The 21,281-nt window shown below is 43.3% G+C and overlaps 1 protein-coding gene and 1 long non-coding RNA gene across 2 annotated transcripts in view; one reads left to right on the forward strand and one right to left on the reverse strand.

Annotated features, from left to right (window-relative positions):
* Window positions 1-201: 201 nt before the first annotated feature.
* Window positions 202-1,547, reverse strand: LOC127663232 (uncharacterized). Its single transcript, XR_007972974.1, has 3 exons — window positions 1,513-1,547; window positions 412-505; window positions 202-290 (listed from the first exon to the last, which is right to left on the reverse strand). It is a non-coding gene; the product is annotated as an uncharacterized LOC127663232 (long non-coding RNA).
* Window positions 1,548-11,400: 9,853 nt separating this feature from the next.
* Window positions 11,401-21,281, forward strand: part of slc7a11 (solute carrier family 7 member 11) — a 34,658-nt gene continuing 24,777 nt past the window's right edge. Inside the window, 2 exon segments of the mRNA XM_052155066.1 lie at window positions 11,401-11,422; window positions 11,425-11,682. Of these exon segments, the coding sequence (XP_052011026.1) occupies window positions 11,401-11,422; window positions 11,425-11,682 (280 nt within the window).

Here is a 21,281-nt window from a genome sequence, read left to right on the forward strand (position 1 = left end):
AAACGGCATGCATCAGCCTCAGTAACGCCAGTTGGATACCGTTGTTTCGCCGCTTTCTGTTCCTGAGCCTGTCTTTGGTTTTTTCAGGTCCTACAATAAAAAAATCGATTAAAAAAAAATTCCAAAATCGTTCAGCCCTAGTGTAAAGGATGTAAGATGTAGGTAATGAAGACATGAAACAAATCTCTATCCAAAGAATGACCTTGTAACGTTTCTTTAGATTCTCCCACTTCTTGCCTGCCTTCTCTCCTGTAATCCTTCCTTCCAGGCCCAGGTCTTTCACTGCTTTCCTATAAACATACAAATATGAGAATAGCTGTGTCAAAATGCATTGTAGCTGCCTGGGGGCTAGAACATTATCAGACATTGATATTGTTATCAGTTATTGAATTGTATAATCTGGTCACTCACTCCCATAACAATTTGGAGGCAAATTTTTTTTTTGTAAACTTCTCCTCATTCTCAGTCCAGAACCTGATGAGGCCGAAGGTCTGCTCGACAGTCCCTGAAATAAGAGACCAGTTGCCGCTTAGTAAATTGCAAATTAACAGGAGAGAACTAAACGGATTTTTGGTCAATACAATCTGAGGAGTGTGAATACATGCACATAACTATCCCAGTTATGATCAGGATATAAGTATCCATAATAATATGCTAGAAATCTAATAAAGTAATCAAATGTAAAATAACACAGCATAGTTTATTATAGATAGATTAATGCTTATTAAAGCTAAAGTTATTCATTCTTAAACATCTTATTTTCTCTTTGCCTTTAGTTGTTTTATTCACATTAACGGTGTAATCATTAGCAGGTTTATTAGATGCTGCCACTTTAAGACCGAATGCAGATCTAATAATACACATATTTTCTCCCAAATGTTAACTCCCATTTAAGACATCAACTGTGTTTAAGTGAATCTCTAAACCGGTTATTTTGCCATATATTTGTGTGTATTTGATCGTTTAGAAGCGCACACAAAACCCAAAGTATAGTTTGCTTGTCTAGTTGCAATCCGTTTCCGAGCGCTACTCCATGGGAACCGGGCAACGTCTCTTCGCGCTGGATCATTGTGCTTTTAGTAGCTGTTTTTACCACCAGCAACGTCCCGCAATTTAGAAACAGCAGACACTGCACTTTACAACAATCACGGATTGTGCTCAGTGCTGATTCTGACGTCAAGTTTGGGTTTAGAGAGAAATGACAGCGCTGTGAAGGGACAGATGATCGCGGCTAGTTTTTAATAATTTTACCTCACATATCTTCTTTTTATAATCCTTAGAAGCCAAAATCGAAAATAAAATTAGATTAACTACCCAGATCAGATGCATATTTGATTGGCAGACTCTTTTGAAGCACTCGGCAGATTTCATATGAACATCGTCAGATAGCTTCGTGAAATATTTTCTAACATTAGTGTTCAAAACTCAACAGTCCATTGGATGTTCATCAAACTAACATATTCCAACATATTTCGAATTTTTAACATGCTTATTTCGCGAAAATATACTTACAATTCAGTTGCTCCTTTCCAGCGGTGTCCGCCATCTTAGTTGAAAAATTTGGCCGGCTCGCTGAGTTCGCAAGGTATCCTGGGTAATTTCATCTTCCACTTCGTTTTAAGCCTGCATCGGACCGCACTATGTTTTGAGGGTTGATTTTAAGGAGAGAATATCACTCCCCCTTGCTCTTTAGAGTATTGGGACACCCTACCCCTACACGAGAACGCGCAAAAACAAGGGTTAGGGCAGAAATCTAGGGTAAGGGGAGGTATTGGGACGGGGCCTTATTCAACACATCCTACCTCTTCTGACATTACATTCCCTTGCACTGTATATAACAGATCTGTATTTAAATTTGCACTATGTATGTGTCTGTGTTTATGTGTGTATATATATACATTTCTGCAGCATTGAAGGTCCCAATGAGCACAGTGGCCTCTATCATCCATAAATGGAAGAAGTTTGGAACCACCAGAACTCTTCCTAGAGCTGGCCGCCCGGCCAAACTGAGCAATCGGGGGGAAGGGGCTTAGTCAGGGAGGTGAACAAGAACCTGATGGTCACTCTGACTGAGCTCCAGCGCTTCTCTGTGGAGAGAGGAGAACCTTCCAGAAGAACAACCATCTCTGCAGCACTCCACTAATCAGGCCTGTATGGTAGAGTGGCCAGACAGAAGCCACTCCTCAGTAAAAGGCACATGACAGCCCGCCTGCAGTTTGCCAAAAGGCACCTGAAGGACTCTCAGACCATGAGAAACAAAATTCTCTGGTCTGATGAAACAAATATTGAACTCTTTGGCCTGAATGGCAAGCGTCATGTCTGGAGGAAACCAGGCACCACTCATCACCTGGCCAATACCATCCCTACAGTGAAGCATGGTGGTGGCAGCATCATGCTGTGGGGATGTTTTTTAGCAGCAGGAACTGGGAGACTAGTCAGGATGAAAGGAAAGATGAAAGCAGCAATGTACATTTACATTACATTTACATTTATGCATTTGGCAGACGATTATATCCAAAGTGACTTACAGTGCACTTGTTACAGGGACAATACCCCCGGAGCAACCTGGAGTTAAGTGCCTTGCTCAAGGGCCCAACAGTGGCATCTTGGTGGTGCTGGGGCTTGAACCCCCAACCTTCTGGTCAGTAACCCTGAGCCTCAACCACTGAGCCACCACTGCCCCATGTACAGAGACATCCTTGATGAAACCTGCTCCAGAGCGCTCTGGACCTCAGACTGGGGTGAAGGTTCATCTTCCAACAGTACAATGACCCTACACACACAGCCAAGATAAAAAAGGTGTGGCTACAGGAAAACTCTGTGTATATCCTTGAGTGGCCCAGCCAGAGCCCAGACTTGAACCGGATTGAACATCCCTGTAGATATCTGAAAATGGCTGTGCACCGATGCTCCCCATCCAACCTGAAGGAGCTTGAGAGGCCCTGCAAAGAAGAATGGGAGAAACTGCCCAAAAATAGGTGTGCCAAGCTTGTAGCATCATACACAAAAAGACTTGAGGCTGTAATTGGTGCCCAAGGCCCAGGGGGGCCCATTCAAAGGGCTATGGTTGACCCTTAATGGGATCAAGTACAACAATTTACTTACTGACTTATATCACTGAAAATACAATGTATATGTATTTACATGATAAAAAACATTAATTGTTATCATTAAAACACATTTTAACTTGTCATCTGACTCTGATCCCCATCCCCCACTGTTATTGTGTAAATGGTGCGGTTGAAAAACTTGGCCAATTAGATGTGTGGAACACACACAATGTGTATTGTGCAGCTAATGTAAAGCAGGGACTGACTAGAGAGTCAAAATGCCACACCATCTATCTAATTAAAAAAATAAACGTTGCAATTTTCCTGCCATGTAGGTAGTAGGGATATAAATGTTTCAAGGTTTCACAATATACCTTGGATTTAAAATGGATGGTTATTATACCATTGATATCGTCTCATTGATGGTATTGCATGAAGATAAAGAAAAAAAAATTCAGAACTTTTCTAAAATCCTAATCAGTTTAATTAATACATTTACACATCATCATAAACTTGGATTGAAATAAATCTTTAAATTGCACCTTCATCATGTTACATTAGACTGTCACTCAGTTTTAAAGGTGAAATGCAGGTGTCGCGAGTGCTGCGCATCATGAGCACATCAGAAATCCAGCACGAGCGCATCATTCAGACATGTCCGGGCCAGCCTGAACCATTATTTCTGCTGTCTGGGATTACTTGGCTATGTAAAAGACCCACATTGCACCATCAATGTTGATGGATACCCAGTCTGTAAAGTTTGCTGCAAAAATTCGGCTCAGGTGGGAAACACTTCAAACTTTAAGCACCATCTCCGTGAGCACCATCCCACAGAATTTGCGGAGATGAATGTATATGGAAATACAGTACAAAGGATAATAAATTAAAGCCCATTTAATAAAACACAAGATTCAATGCAGTTTTACATGATTTGTAATGACAAGTTAGGCTAAAGTTATTTTTATGGGTTCTGTCACATTCACAAATGCAGCAAATGGATTTAAACCCTCGTTCAACATTACGATGTGCCAACTGTTCTTTTGCCTAAGTGTAGCACAACAGCAGGCCAATGTGTTTGATAATACTAATAATATGTTTTATTTGTAAAACATTGTACTAAATAGGGTTTACAAAAGGCATGGCTTTTGGTGTTCAGGAAATTGACAATATGCATGCAAGAAATTGAAAGTGAAACTGTGGCAGAAATTGTCAGTATTGGACAAAATGCCAATAAATAAATTGTGCATGAATAATATATTTTCAGTAGGTACTGTAGAATTGAACTAAATCACAAATGCATCAAATTACTGAATGCATGAAAATGCATATTTGAAGTGTTAACCTGAGCAACAATCATTACAAATGATTACAATTAAATTTAATATATAATCAAATATCCATCCATCCATCGTCAACCGCTTATCCTGTGTACAGGGTCGCGGGGGGCATATAATCAAATAACAATAACAAAATATTTTTAGTTATAATAATCTGACCACTGTACATGTTTCTTTTTCTTTTTTACCTTGTCTTTTTAAGAGTGTGTCCTGGTGTTCAAGATCAAAAGTTAAAGCATTAAAGTTGAAGAAATCCGAAATAAAGGAATTTCAGATTTCAGACCAAATCCGAATTGGTTATAACTGAAATATTTATCTGTGTTTTATCAGAAATAGCCTATTTTATAACCACATATTGAACTGCTTTTAATATTATCAATGCACCTAAATACCATGAAACCGTAATACCGTGGAAATTTTTGTAACGGTTATCATACCGTTACACCCCTATTAGGCAGCAAAGACGGTGACAGGTCCACCTGCACTTGACCCACTTGTGTGCAGTTTGATTGACATCAAACACAGCCCCTTCATGACAGCCTTCCTGGGGAGGGTCTTTGTCTCCTCAGGTGTGAATTACATCAATATTAATGATAATTCATGCCTCCTCGCATATGAACTTTCTAACACTAAAAGTGTCTTACAAAAGTTAAATGACTAAATTGTTTTGTTTGAATGAGTGATCAGGATGGTTTTCACATCATTTTGTAGCAAAACCTCGAGGCTACAAGATCCAGTTCTCAAAAGGCTTGTGGACAAATGCTTAGTATGTGTTATATGGCCTTATTTCAATGACTTAAAATACACACATAAACTTTATTTTCTCAAAAATACAAACATGTACACACATGTTGCTCACATATTATTGAAGCCCAGTTTACAGACTTCGCAATTCATGTTTTTAAGTAACTGAAAAAAGCACAAATGTCAAGGCATGTCAAAACTTCTCCAGGGCCCAAAACACCCTCAGACCCCAGAGGGTTAATCACTAAAGCTGAACAAATTCCATGTCATAAAAACAAATCGTTGATGCTCTGTCTCATTTTCCTTTCCTGAAATTCAAAGCATTGGCCCCAGATTCTGACCAGACTCCAACCCCAGTCCCCCATTTAAAATTATGCATTCCCTAACCTTAGACTCTATCATTAACACTGTTTCCCCCAGAACCCTGAACTCATATTGCACTGTGTGGGTGGCTTTAAGAAATTCCACCTAGCTTACAATCAACCTTTTCTTGAATTCTCCTTACTCTCAATATCATCATTCATTACTTACTTAAGCCAAATAAAATCTATCCAACCTGGTCCCATCAGAGTTTACCATAGCGACATCCAATTTTTCTTTAAATTAATCTTTGTCCAGCAATGCCCCACTATAGCAAATCCACAGATCTCCCTCCTAATCAAAGGAATTAAAAAAACTTAATTAGCTCACCTGACTCCAGACAGCCCATAACAATCAAAATCCTTGCAAAATGCCTGACTTTCCATTCTTCTGGACAATTACCCCCAGACACAACAAGAACCCTAGACAGTATGTTCATCCTAGTGTTCTTTGACTTCCTTAGAATTTCCAAACTAACCACTAATTCCATATTCAATCCAGCCATCCTTCCAACCTTCTCCGACATCCAAATATTAGACCATGATACCATCCGCTTCCTGGTCAAAGATAGTAAAACGGATCAATCAAAACCCATCAATTTCATCTACATTTTCTACTTGCCTGCCCCAATTCATTCATATCAATCCTCATCCATCTTCCTGTCTTTTAGAAGCACCCAAATCTCCTCTCCACTTGCCCCTCTTTTCATAGACAAAACATAGCCCAATATCTAGGCACTTGTTCCAGAAAAACCTAAAATATGTCCTCACCTCCTCAGGTTTCCCAGCTTATATGTTTTCTTCACACTCTTTCTGCATAGGAGCTGCAACCACAGCCACACAGAAAGGTTTCCCCAATCACCAAATTAAACCGCTTTGGAGATGGTCTTCAGAGAGCTTCCATTCATACATCAGAACTGACCTTGCACACATCAAGTAAACACACCCAGCCCTTGCCTTCTTTTAAGTATCCTTTAATTAAGCTCCTCTGTGATGTTTTCACTTCGACCTCCTACTTCGCCCTGCAGTGGAAATTCCCCCCGTTCAGAATGCAGAGTGAGCTCTCCCTTTCTGAAATTATGAGTGATCGTTTTTGTGCTTATATTTTTGGGATCTCCCGTTTGGATTGCATTGTGAGCTCTCCCTGTCAGAGTGATTCGTAACTGGAGGTCAGGACCTTGTTACCAAAGTTAGCGGGCCCCCATTGCACCCTATAAGTTGAAGTCCCTCAATTGGGGGGGGGTCATGTCAGCTCTACATGACACCTATCGTGGTTCGCACTCCCCACCATCGGGTGAGGTTCTGCCTGGGTGTCGCTGGGACCTCTCCTTTGGGTTTAGAAACCTTCACTCCCTTCTGACATTGGTGAGCTTCACATTTCCTAATTCCTGGACTCTCATGTCATGTTGCGTGGGGAAGGTTGATTCACCTTCAATTTCAAATCATCCAGTTCGAGCTGATACTGCCACAGCAATGCATTCCCCATGCTCGAGACCGCTGTGACTGCAGATGCAGTGGTTTTGCATTGCCCTGTTTATTCCCTGCTGGAGTTATTTCTCTCAAATTTTAAACATATTCTCTTTGGAGTAGAGGGATCTCTATACTAGTAAACTGAACCAATAATTAACCAATAATCGTTATAATAACTAAATCATCCTCCTTACTGTCCTTAACCTTGCGTATATTTTTAAGGGGTTATAAAGTCGCTGGAGTTTGAGTCACCTCATCAAGCTCCTCCATGGCGGACAGCAAACCAAACCAGTTTTACCATTCACGCAAAGATTATAGGGGCACACAAACTTGTAAAAGTTCGAGAGGAGCACGGCCATATAATCTTCCAATTAATTACCAGTATATAAAAGTGACCTCTTACCTTGTCATAACCTCAGCTCTCCCAGCAACCCACCTCCTCCCCTACTACTCCTTTTACATTGGCCAAGACTACTATCTCCATCCTTACTAGTCTTTATTATTCACGCAAAGATTATAGGGGCACATAATCTCGTGAAGTTCTTTTTTGCTAGACATTCTCCTCCCTGCCCAGTAGGAGGGATATGCATGAAGAATGTGAATAACCAAAAACACAAGAATAAGAATGTGAATGTTAAAGTGGAGATTGACGAGTAGGGTGGAGAATTTATAGTGGTTTCTCAACCACACCTATCATATCATTCATTTGAGTTCAGCAGATGAAAAAAGACATAAACATCTGGGATGGCATAAGGATGAGTATATTATGAGAGAATGTTCATTTTTGGGTAACTATCCCTTTAAAGTTTGGTCTGTTCCACATATAAAGTAATAGTATGGATTTAGAAGACTTGGAATGTGATGCACAAGTTGCATAGACTACTTTAATGACACTTTGAGGTGCGTTAATGCGTGTCATACCTATCAACTGCTGTTGTAGGGAAATCAGGGAATGTGACATTATTTAAAATGTATACTCTTGTGTTCCACAGAAGAAATTAATATGGGTTTGGAACAACATGAGAGTGAGTAAATAATGACACAATTTTCATTTGTGGGTGATCTGTTCCTTTAAACCATCAGTAAAGTTTTATGTTTGTGGTTGTGAATACAAACATTCTTTGTAGAATGTAAAAAATGTTTTTTTATCCTATTGCATCAGGCAATAAAACCTTTGATAACCTTTCAACTAATAGGGATTTTTGCATAGTCATAGTGATCCAAATAATGAATACAGAGTCATGCACTTTGTGTGAGACTTTGTTGGTTGTATGTATTATTTGTTAGATATGTCTGCCTTTACCATTCAGCTACACAGTGAAAAGCTTGCAAATCATTACAAGAGATGATTCCACAACAGTGAATATGTCTTTGCTGTTTGTCTGGGCTGATCTGATGTAATGTTACCTCAGCCTCCTTCTGTATTCATTCTTATTTTCAGAACACTGTATCAGGCTTTACTGGTAGGGCTTTATTTCACAACTCATACACATAGTCTTACACACATGCATTTGCGGAAAAAAAAAGTATTTTTTAAAAATAATTTAAAAAAATTAAAATTAATTTTTCCTCCTTGATGCCCGGCGAAACCGGGGCATCAAGGAGGAAAACGTTATCCTTGTCCTTGATGCTTGTTGAGCCTCAACCCCAGAGAAACTAGATGAGCTAAGACGATATCCCTGTGCTGAACTGCCAGTTCCTGGAACTGCGCTAGATCAGCCAGTCGTCTTTGTAATTCAGAATGCGGATGCCCCGGAGTCACAAAGGAGCAGGCGCTGCATCATGTAAAAAGGGCTAGGCTGAATGGAAGAACCCGATACTGGAAGGCTTCGCCCCCGAAAGCGAACCTCAGGAACTTCCTGTGTTGTGGCAGAACTTCTAAGAGAAGAAGATCGATGGTGACCAGCCAAATATGATGTTGGGCTTGTGACACGATCGTCTTGATAGGCAGCATCTTGGACTTGAACACCCAGAGTGGGCAGTTCAAGCTTTAAGATCTAAGGCCAGACGCAACCCCTCACCCTCCATGGGAACCAGGAATTATTCAGTGTAATAACCTGACTCTCTCTCTGGAAGGGGAACACGTTCTATGGCCCCTTTAACCAGGAGATTTTTCAGTTTTCCCCACAGTATATATAACTGATCCAGATTCCGGTAGTGGGAACCATGCCGTTGAAACATGGAAGGCGGCAAGTGAATTAAATTCTATAGCCCTTTTCTACTGCTCTTAGGACCCACGAAAATATCTGGCAGAAGTTTCTACGTTGCCAGGTTGTCTGAGATGGGTATAAATCTTTTAACACTTCCTGTTGAGGGGGTGTTGAGTGTTCCGCGTCCTGGATAAATGCAGGGAGCAGCGAAACACCCAACTTTTTGATGGGAGCCTCTACACCCGAAACACCAAAGGTGGCGGGAATGGAGAGGCTTCTCTGGGGTACCGGGAGGGGCGAAGTGGAGCACGCGCCCCGTCTCGAGGGGAGCTAACCCCACAAGACTAGGTGCTTCTTTTAGAAATTAGGGTCCTGAGGTCTTGCTTTGCGGCTGCTGAGGGCAACGAGACTTTCCCCAATCCCTGGGAGGAGGAGCACGACTCGCAACGCTTTGCTTTTGAGCCTCCCTACTAACAGGACCGAGGCGGGTCTGGGTGGCCGACACACACGCCCCCTGAGTGCAGCAAGGGAGGAACTGCCCGAAGGCCTCCTCGTGGCTTTTCGCCTCTTGGAACCTGGAGATAACCGTGCTCATGGAATAGGCCAGTAGGCGAAACCGGGGCATCAAGGAGGAAAACTTTATCCTTGTCCTTGATGCCCGAAAGGTTGAGCCACGCTGAACAAGGCAGACATAGACCAGCCAATAGCACGGGCTGTTTGCTTGGTCGCGCGGAGAGAAAGATCTGTGGCTCGACAAAGCTCAGAAAAAGCTTGCTCGTCGAGCTCAGCACCTACACTCAGTTCGTCCAGCAGGTCAGCCTGGTAAGAATGTAATATAGCCATTGTGTGCAGAGCAGCACCAGCCTGACCTGCTGCTTGATAAGCCCTCCCCACTAAAGTGGAGGTCATCCTTCAAGGCTTTGTGGGGAGGGAGAGCTTTTTAAATGACGAAGCCGAACCCGGCGAGAGATAGCCCGCAAGCGTCTCTTCGACCAGTGGCATCATTGAATACCCCCATGTCTCAGCACCCATGATAGTCGAATATATCGACATCAAGGGCATGAAGACACAGGAAGTAAAAAGATTCCTCCATGAACGAGAAAGGGGGTTGTCTCTTGTTCTCGTGGCCAGTCTAGCTGTAGTCTGGCCACAGCCCAAGTAACCACCTCCACTAATTTCTCAGCCGCTTTATTATTATGCGTGGAATGTACAGAGGTTCACCACCCCCCTCGTGAAATGCTCAAGGCTTACGAGAAGGATCAGCTGGATCTGGGGAGAGAGCGAGCGATAGGGACGGACCCGTCTCGCGCTCCTCAGCCAGATATATTCGAGAGCCCAATGATGAAAGAGTGGGCGCTGACTCCTGGAAGTAAGCGAGATGAGCGCGAAGCATTTTGAAAGCAAGAAAGAGAAAAGGGAAAAGGTTCACTGCGCACTGCCTAACAGAATCTAACTCCTAACAGAGGAAAGAAAGTTTGACAGGCTCGTGATAGCACACAGCACAGAATGGCTCTGAAGAGGAAAAATCTGATGATGCACAGGTGACGCATCTATTTATAGCCACTGCGCCAGGTGCGTCCAATGATTACATCGGCAGAGACTATAAATTCCAGTCAATGTTCATTGACGTGTTGCATATATATTCACAGTCACAACTGAGACGTGTTCCCAAAGCGCTCTTCAGCGCAGCATCATAGTGAAGCTTTTTGTAAAGGGAACAGGAGTTTGTCATCAGTCTAATGCCAATTCACTTGATATTCAGAACAGGACTTTAAAAAGTGCCGTAAAATGGGTGTTGGAAAGAAACACACCGACAGAGTTGTGTAAAGTAAACTAAACAACTTAGGTAACCGAGGAAGCGTCGGATGCCTTTTATGTCACATGAGGAAAGGTGAGAATGAGAGACTTCTGATAAACATTATCACTCAGGCCTACACTGACACCACCAAATACTGTTACTACGAAATGACACACCTTCTTACTCACAAATTATGCCATAAAGGAATAAAGAGGAAGACAAAAAGTAAAAGAGAGAAAAGGGGAGTGTTTGTGACTGTGGAATGGTGAGAAAGATAGGAGGGAGAGGCTATGCACTACTGTATTAGCTTAGACTTGTCACAGCATATCAGAAGTTTGGTTTAATTTATGCTGTGAGAATAACAAGATCAGGCCTCACATGTGCCACAGGCAAGTGGAGGCAACTATTGTGTTAGAAGAGAATCAGTTCTATCAGTCTGTGTGCCATATGAGTGTAAAAGTTTGTATGTTTGTGTGAGAGGTAGAGAACAAGATGTCTAGAAGGACTGTGTCAGTTTCCAACCCAAAGGGGACCCAACTCAAAGTAATTTTGGAGAGAAAGACACTTTTGGCCAAAGACACTCCCATGCTGGATCCCCTGAGGAGAAGGTGGAACTGCGGAAGAAGGTAACCCTGCTCCGAGGAATCTTGATAATCACTGGGACGATCATTGGAGTAGGAATATTCATCTCTCCAAAGGGAATTCTGCAAAACTCTGGCAGTGTGGGAATGTCGCTGGTTGTATGGGTTGCCTGCGGGATACTCTCTCTTTTCAGTGAGTGTCACAGAAATTAAAACACAACACATACATGGACAAATGCAAACATAAATGTTCCAATATGTGCTCATTCTGACACACACCAACTGAGACTCACACTAGCTTTTTCTTTTTTCCTGATGAAAAGATAACTACACATTGTTCAGTTCTATCAGGAAGACTTGCAGACTAGAATAAAGTTTAAGAATACATTTATTTGATGAATATGAATCAGGAATTTAATGTCTCTCTTTGGCGTAAGCCCCGTCTGGAGGACCGAAGAAGTTGTACTTGGAACCGTTAGATCCTGCCAGAGATAGGAGGCAGGGGCGAGTAGCGTACCCCGGTGCAGGACAGTACTCAACTGCTGGTGGTGGCGTGTGGAGGTTGCTGTGTTGGCACACTGAAACAGAAATGTGATAGATTCTAAGCAGACGTATAAAGCAATGTCTGATGCGTGGGCTAAGAGTTACCTAGCTAAGGGTGCGATGATGTACAGCTGCGAGTCTTCCTTGCTAGAACTACGCTGCACTTACATTTCCTGTAAAAGACATCAAATTGACTTATACTTCACCCACTCATTTCAAACAATCAACAAGTATGTGATATAATCTACAGTTGCATTTTAATATGAAAAAATACATTGTTCAGAAGCATGCTAAAGCATTTGTTTGAGATGACGAAACTCATGTGGCTTATCTAACCACATCTCTGTTGATGTTCAGTCATTCATAAGGCCGGTGAACTTACATAAATGTTTATTTGAATGACTCCCCCTTTTCATGAAGTAGTCGAGAAAGAGAGAGAGAGAGAGAGAGAGAGAGAGAGAAATAGAGAGATCTGGATGATTGAAATTATGTTAGGATGAGTTATAAGAGTTTCTTTGACTTTTAGCACTGAATAACTTGTTTAAATAGTTGATGGAAATAACCATTGTGCGTAAATTGCTCATTTTTGCACACTCAAATAGCCATTGCCAAATTATCAAGGCAAGTTAGGCAACTCTTATTAGTCAAGGCAGGGTTGGCCCAAGCCTTTATGGGGCCCTAAGCAGAATTTGATTTGGGGGCCCCTCGGTGCTGCCAATATAATTGAATATTGTCAATGCTTGATTATTCGCACACTATAAATCTAACACACCCCTTATCAATTTTATTAGTTGTAGCTGTGTTGCTTACAACATACCAATGTCTGCCTAGCATGATTTTACCCTTCTACAGTTTTAACTGTAACAGTAGCACACCTATATTTACCCAATCTTGTTATCCCTCTGTTACCATTTTTCTGGACTTCCTAGAGAACAATTTGCAGTAGAAGCTGCAGACTGCATCATTTCTTTTTGAATAAGTGAGCCAGCTCCACTTACATTATTTCACCATTAATTTATTTTCTGTTGGTGTAGTGGTAGTGGAAGCTTCTGCCATCAGGTTTTTCAGGGAATGTGAAATTTTCCTATATAGGCAGAGTGACCCTCTGCTTACCAGATCAGTCCTTTCGGAGTCGGACAGGATAGATGACAACTCAACTGGGTCAACTGGAGGAGCTGCTGATCCATGGTGTAGGCTGGAAGTTGCTAAGGGGGTAGATGTGACATCAATCCCAATGACCACGGAAGTAGAAGGACCTATAAGGACATTACATTAATATTTATAATTAGAAATATTAATCTCAGGATATTCTACAGTAACTGAGCAAATACAAAGGCTGCTGTGCTACTAACTTGCCACATCTGCTGAGGTTGAAACAGACATGGAAGGGACAGCAGGATCAGTGGATGCACGTGCTGGGAAGTGCTCCTCACCTGCAGAGGATGGACCTGATGAAAGATGAAAAGAATAATAATAAATGCTAGCCTTGTTAGATGCCATATTAAAAGGTAATGCAACTGTCTGTCAAAAACAAAAAAAGGTCTCACAAAAGGCATGGTTTATCCATATAAATATATTGATCTGAGATTGTTGAAAAATCATCATCAGCTGTAGTACTGGCACTTGGGGCAGGGGGCATTGGTTGTGCCCCACCTCCAAAACAATTCAACAGTGCTCCTAGGGAAGTTTCATAAGAGTACATATTTGACAGAACAAAATGTTATTTTCTCAACACAAATTATTATACACAGCAGCAAGTCATCTGTACTCCTAAAACAACAACTCTTAATCTATAACTAGCTAACTGAGGCATAATGATATTGGAATATAATAGCAAAGACCCCAAAATGGTAGGCTAAGGTAAATAATGTTAAGGTGTTATCAGTACCAAGTTTATGGAACAGAAGCTTATTTTTATTACAAATAATATATACCCAGGAAAGTTATTTTTACACAGAAGACAAAAACCTTAATCTAAAACTTGCAAAGTAATATGTTGTACTATAATATATTAAGATGTCAAGGCTATTTACGTGTGTTTAATCAAACTTTCCTAAAAAATACGATATGCTACATAGGCTATGTTAACAAACTAGCCAGCTAATGTTACCTCGTAAGCCTAGCTACTTAACATACCTTTATCTTGTTGTTTATCTCTTCCTCCGTTTTCTTCTTTTTCCTTTTCTCTGCACCAGAGTATATTACCTTTTTTGTGACATTGCTGTGTTGCTGTCTGAATGTGCTTGCATCCTGCAGCCTGTTAACTTAATATTGCGTTTTTAAATAATTACCATTGTCCATTGACAGTATATCACAAAAACAAAAAACAAAATTAAGCTGTCATTTCATGTGCTCTTGGGGGCCCCCTGGTGGCCACGGGGCCCTAAGCAGCCGCTTAGTTCGCTTATGCCTTGGGCCGGCTCTGAGTCAAGGTAATCATTTCCACAAAATAATGTACATTTTTTTTTTATAAAAAATAATTACAAAGCAACTGTTTAAAGAAATGTGCATTTCACTAGTTCATGATCCCGTTATATTAAACTGCCTTTGTAGCACCACAGTAAAATTATTCAGTGAGTCATCATAGCCTCACATAGAAGCTTCTGAGGACCAGACATTACCCTTGATTTGCTGTAATCTGAGAAAAAAAAAAAACATTCTGATTGTTCTGTCAATATTAGGACTGAAACAAGGTGTAAAGCTTGCTTGAGGAAATTGATGAAACATTTCCCAAAATGGTCCATTACATACTGTCAACTTGATCTCATAGAACAATGTTACTGTATTTTACATGGCTCATTTTACATATTGTAGCAGTTTCCTGGTTAAATGTATAATTCATCCAAAAATGGAAATAGTCTCATAATTTACTCATCTTCAGGCCATCCCAGATAAGTATGACATTCTTTCTACAGCAAAACACAAACAAAGCTTTTTAGAAGAATATTTCAGCTCTGAAGGTGTATACAATGCAAGTGAATAGTGATCAGCACTTTAAAGCTCCAAAAAGCACAGACAGTCATAGCAAAAATAATACATACAACTCCAGAGGTTAAAGTAATGTCTTCTAATGCAATACGATTGCAATGCAAGTTCAATAGGGGATCTTTCAAATGAAAGCAAAGCCAATAAAGCTTGTGAACAACGTTCTGTTGTAAATAAACAAAGCTTCACTTCCCTTTGTATTGTATCAGTTCTCGCGTGATCATGCCAACGCACTTACATCACACAAGAGCAGTGGTGGAAAGAGTACTGATTTTTTACTTAAGTAAAAGTACTGCTGCTCAAGAAATAATTCACTTGAGTACAAGTAGAAGTACTGACATGCCTAATAAATAAGTATTTTTAATCCGTTCATTCTCATTGACCTCATGTATTTTCAATCGCTTTGCACTCTTATTCATCTAAAAACCAATAGCAAAAAACTAAAAGTTTATCCAATCAGAATTTATTCCTCGATGCTTACAAGCAAAGTATGACAACTGTTTCACAAATGCCCAAAGCCATGTTCCTTAGCCAAAGCAGTGCGTGAGAATTTCTGCAGAATCCCTCAACACTGCAGTAAGTAGGCATCTAAAGTCAGATTGTCAGATTCATCAGCCAAACAGATTGAGTTATTTGTTCTTGGTGGGTGTGGTCTTTAGGATATGTCCCAATACAGGCCTTCTAGCTGGCCTTGAGTGACGCAATCACGCTTTAAATGATGAATGTAATTTGAAAGCAAAGAGCGCAAGATCTTGCTATCAAGTCGGCTGCCATCACTGCTGGTATTGCCATTGAGAAAGAGATCCTTATGGATTTAAAAACCTGAGATGTTCTGTGTGATCGGACTGATATTACTTCAAGCAAATTGGTAAGTTCTTTTTGCATTGTTATAGCAACATCAGGTGTAAATTATGCTGCTTGAGCTTTTAGTGTCAGATCAAGTTTTGAAAAGTAACTGTGTACCCTGAAGAAACAAAATTTATTGCAAGCAAAATTTAAATCACAAATATTATAGGAGATTTTTCTTGGTATTAGACCTCCTTGGTTCTGGCTTTCGTGCGTGGATGTGTTTTTAAAATGTCAAGTGGTATTATTAGTTGACTTCCACATTATGTATGATAATGTGTCTTATTCATTGTGAAACTGTGTTTTCTTAATGGCATGAATTGCACTGAAGGCCCCTGATTTAAAATGCACAGGCCGCAGCTGGTCTCCGTGGTAACGCGCTCAACAAGCCACTTGATAAGTTGCACGGGTTGACAGTCTCAGAAGCAGAGGCATCTGAGATTCATCCTCCGCCACCCTGATTGAGGCGAGTCACTGTGCCACCACGAGGACTTAGAGTGCACTGGGAATTGGGAGTAAATAAGTAGTTTGTCAAAAAACTACTCAAGTAATTATTTTACAAGTTACTTTATGAAAATTATAATATATATAGTATATACACTTCCATTTTTAGAACACAATGACATTTTTGTTCTTGAAAGAAATGGATGCTTCCTTTCACCCAGGATGCTTTAATTTGATCAAAAATACTGCCAAAATCATTAATTGCTAATTATTATTGCGGTTTGAAATAACTATTTTAAGTGGCATTTATTGAATATTTTCTTTAACTGTGATGACAAACATATACTTTGTCACCTATTCCTCACAAAAGCATTCTAAGGTGCTAATTTGGTACTCAGGACAATTTCTTCTTATTAGAACAATTAAAAATCGTTGTGTTACCATGCAGAAATCACAATACAATGGGGGTTTTCCTATTTGCTAAGGTTTTGAGTTCTTACATGTTGCTTTACATTTGCAAGTATAATTTTGTTTTTTAAAAATAGGCCAAAAGAAACACTTTCTCCTGAAATTCTATTTTCAATAAAGTCTATTGTTTTAGAGAGATGAAAGCTATTCCATGCATTACTGTTTTGAAAAAAAGTAAATCACAGTCTCTAATTTGAGAATCAGACTCCTTGCATGTCCTAAACTAGCAGCTTCTAAATGCCAAAGACCTGCATTGCTGCAAGATGATTCTTGGACAAATGTCATCTGTGCGCCCTATGGTCCGAGGTGTCACGATTGTGTGAGGGAAGCAGGACAAGCCAGACGGTAGATGCGGATCCAAACGCGGTTTTTATTAATGAATGTACACATAAGAAACAAAAGGTAAACACAAAGAAAAGTCCACAATGGGAAAACAGGAAACTAAAACACAACAAAACAGATTTAAACACGACGAAACAAAACTCAGAACTCGGGTAGTGAACACAGACCAGGCTTGACAACATCCAAGAAACAAACATCCATGAAGGGGAAAGGGAACCTCGGACGAACACGAAATCAACATGAGCGGGCACGAATAGCAAACATGAAACGATCCATACACAAACAACGACCGACCGAGACTGAACAAACAGACGGGGTTAAATACATGAACAAGGGAAAAAGGGGCCAATGAACAAACAGAACTCAAACAAGGTAACAAGGTGATGAACAGAAACCAATGGGAAATTAACGAGGGCAGGAGAAAACCATGAACGGAGAACAGGAACGCTAACAAGAAAACTATGGAAGTACAAGGGTGACAAAAGTGGAAAACTAAGGAATTACAAAAGTGACAAAAATGACAAACAAAGGGCAACAGTGAAACAAGACAAGGTAATAGAAGAAACTACAAAGGACTACAAAAACAAAACAGGAAACAGGAACTAAACTAAGCTTAAACATAAAAGCACAAAACAAAAGACAACAGTGAACATGACAGAACCCCCCTCAAAGGATCGGATTCCAGACGATCCTAAAAAAAATAAATGACAAAAAAAACCCCACAAGAACCAAAGTGAGGGACCCAGGGGCAAACAGACAGACCAAAGGGGGCACAAGGGGCAATCAGGCAGTCCGAGGAGGCAAAAGGGGCAAATAGGCAGTCCACGGGGGCACAAAGGGCAGACAGGCAGACCAGGGAGGCCGAGAGGGCAGGTAAGCAGTCTCTGGGGGTGTGTGCAGAGAACCAGGTCGGGTGGTCTGGGGGGCGTCCACCGGGTAGGGACAGGTTTAGGTGGTCTGGGAGATGGCCGCAGAGCAGGGGCCGGTTCAGGGGCCTGGGAGGTGGCCACAGGACAGAGGCCGGTTTAGATGGCCCGGGAGCTGGCCACTTGGCAAGGGCCGGTTCAGGGGACCTGGGAGGTGGCCATTGGACAGGGACAGGTCCAGGAGGCCTGGGAGGCAGCCTCAGGACAGGGACAGGTCCCGGAGGCGGAGCTGAGAGGGGCTCTGGAGACGAGGCTGTGGGAGGCTCTGGAGGCTCAGGAGGCAGAGCCAAGGGAGGCAGAACTATGGAAAGCTCTTGAGGATCAGGGGGCGGAGCCGTGGGAGGCTCAAGAGGCCGAGCAGAGGGAGGCTCAGGGGGCAGAGCCGTGGGAAGCTCAGGAGGTGGCGCCGCAGGAGGCTCTAGAGGCAACGACCTGGAAGGCTTTGGCGGCGGAGCCGATGGAGGCGGCGCCGTAGGAGGCTCTAGAGGCGGAGGCCTGGAAGGGTCAGGAGGTGGAGCCAATGGAGGTGGCGTCGTAGGGGGCTCCAGTGGCGGAGGCCTGGAAGGCTCTGGAGGTGGAGCCGAAGGAGGCTCAGGAGACGGAACTGAGGAAGGCTCAGGAGATGGAGCTGAGGAAGTCCTAGGAGGTGGAGCCATGGAAGGCTCGGGAGGCGGAGCCCTGGGAGGCTCAAGAGGCTTGAGGGGCGGAGCCCTGGGAGGCATAAGAGGCTTGAGTGGCGGAGCCCTGGGAGGCTCAAGAGGCTTGAGGTGCGGAGCCCTGGGAGGCTCAAGAGGCTTGAGGGGTGGAGCCCTGGGAGGCTCAAGAGGCTTGAGGGGCGGAGCCCTGGGAGGCTCAAGAGGCTTGAGGGGCGGAGCCCTGGGAGGCTCGAGAGGCGGAGTCCTGGGAGGCTCGAGAGGTTTGAGAGGCGGAGCCCTGGAAGGCTCGAGAGATGGAGTTCTGAAAGGCTCGAGAAGCTTGAGAGGCAGAGCCCTGGGAGGCTCGAGAGGCTTGAGAGGTGGGGCCCTGGGAGGCTCGAGAGGCTCGAGAGGCAGAGCTCTGGGAAGCTCGAGAGGCGGAGCTCTGGGAAGCTCGAGAGGCGGAGCCCTGGGAGGCTCGAGAGGAGGATCCCTGGGAGGCTCGAGAGGAGGAGCCCTGGGAGGCTCGAGAGGAGGAGCTCTGGAAAGCTTGGAAGGCGGAGCTCTGGGAAGCTCGGGAGGCTCGGAAGACGCTGACTCTTGGACGGGCACGACCACTGGCGCTGGCTTCTGGACGGTCATGGCTACTGGCACTGGCTCTTGGACGGTCATGGCTGTTGGCACTGGCTTTTGGACGGTCATGGCTACTGGCACTGGCTCTTGGACGGTCATGGCTGCTGGCACTGGGACGGTCGAGGCTACAGGCGCTGGCTCAGGGACGGTCGAGGCTACAGGTGCTGGCTCGGGGACGGTCGAGGCTACAGGCGCTGACTCAGGGACGGTCGAGTCTACAGGCGCTGGCTCAGGGACGGTCGAGGCTACAGGCGCTGGCTCATTGACGTTTGAGGCTATCGGCACTGGCTCACTGACGTCTGAGGCTACAGGCGCTGGTTCGGGGACGGTCGAGGGCTCAGGCTCGCTCACCGAGGCTGACGAGGACTCAGGCTCGCTCACCATGACATGCGAGGGCTCTGGCTCGCGCACCGTGGCTGACGAGGACTCAGGCTCGCTCAAAGTGACATGCGTGGGTTCTGGCTTGCTCACAGTGACATGCTTGGGCTCGCTGACCATGGCTGACGTTGGCCGGGAGGCGGAAGCCCGTCTTCTTTTCCTCCTCCGGGCGGACGAAGTCGACCGTGCTGGCTCATGGACGATGACAGGCGTGGGGGCGAGCTCGCTGACCGGTGGGGTAGGTGGAAGAGGACGAGCCAAGGACGATTGGAGGGTCACCGCCATGGGAGGAGAGGCAGGATCCTCAACCACACCCACAGTAAACAGCGAGCCGCATGCCAGAAGTGTCTCCTCCATGAACTCGCAGAGCGTCCAGCCACGCGTCAGCGGCGGCAACCGCTCCTGGAGCGAACCGGTCAGGCTAGCCTGGAAGAACACCACCAGGGAGGAGTCATGAAAGTCGGTGGCGCTCGCTAGGTCCAGGAAGTCCCTAATATGATCCTCCACCAGGCGGCTTCCTTGCTTCAGGTCCAGGAGGCGGCAGCTTGCCCGGAGAACCGCTGGATCCATTGTTTGGTCGGTCGTTCTGTCACGATTGTGTGAGGGAAGCAGGACAAGCCAGACGGAAGATGCGGATCCAAACGCGGTTTTTATTAATGAATGTACACATAAGAAACAAAAGGTAAACACAAAGAAAAGTCCACAATGGGAAAACAGGAAACTAAAGCACAACAAAACAGATTTAAACACGACGAAACAAAACTCAGAACTCGGGTAGTGAACACAGACCAGGCTTGACAACATCCAAGAAACGAACAGCCATGAAGGGGAAAGGGAACCTCGGACGAACATGAAATCAACATGAGCGGGCACGAACAGCAAACATGAAACGATCCATACACAAACAACGACCGACCGAGACTGAACAAACAGACAGGGTTAAATACATGAACAAGGGAAAAAGGGGCCAATGAACAAACAGAACTCAAACAAGGTAACAAGGTGATGAACAGAAACCAATGGCAAATTAATGAGGGCAGGTGAAAACCATGAACGGAGAACAGGAACGCTAACAAGAAAACTATGGAAGTACAAGGGTGACAAAAGTGAAAAACTAAGGAATTACAAAAGTGACAAAAATGATAAACAAAGGGCAACAGCGAAACAAGACAAGGTAATAGAAGAAACTACAAAGGACTACAAAAACCAAAACAGGAAACAGGAACTAAACTAAGCTTCAACATAAAAGCACAAAACAAAAGACAACAGTGAACATGACAGAGGGAAAAAGGGGCCAATGAACAAACAGAACTCAAACAAGGTAACAAGGTGATGAACAGAAACCAATGGCAAATTAACGAGGGCAGGTGAAAACTATGAACGGAGAACAAGAACGCTAACAAGAAAACTATGGAAGTACAAGGGTGACAAAAGTGAAAAACTAAGGAATTACAAAAGTGACAAAAATGACAAACAAAGGGCAACAGTGAAACAAGACAAGGTAATAGAAGAAACTACAAAGGACTACAAAATCCAAAACAGGAAACAGGAACTAAACTAAGCTTCAACATAAAAGCACAAAACAAAAGACA

This window comes from Xyrauchen texanus, chromosome 23 (assembly GCF_025860055.1).
Source record: "Xyrauchen texanus isolate HMW12.3.18 chromosome 23, RBS_HiC_50CHRs, whole genome shotgun sequence".
In the NCBI taxonomy this organism is placed as follows: domain Eukaryota; kingdom Metazoa; phylum Chordata; class Actinopteri; order Cypriniformes; family Catostomidae; genus Xyrauchen; species Xyrauchen texanus.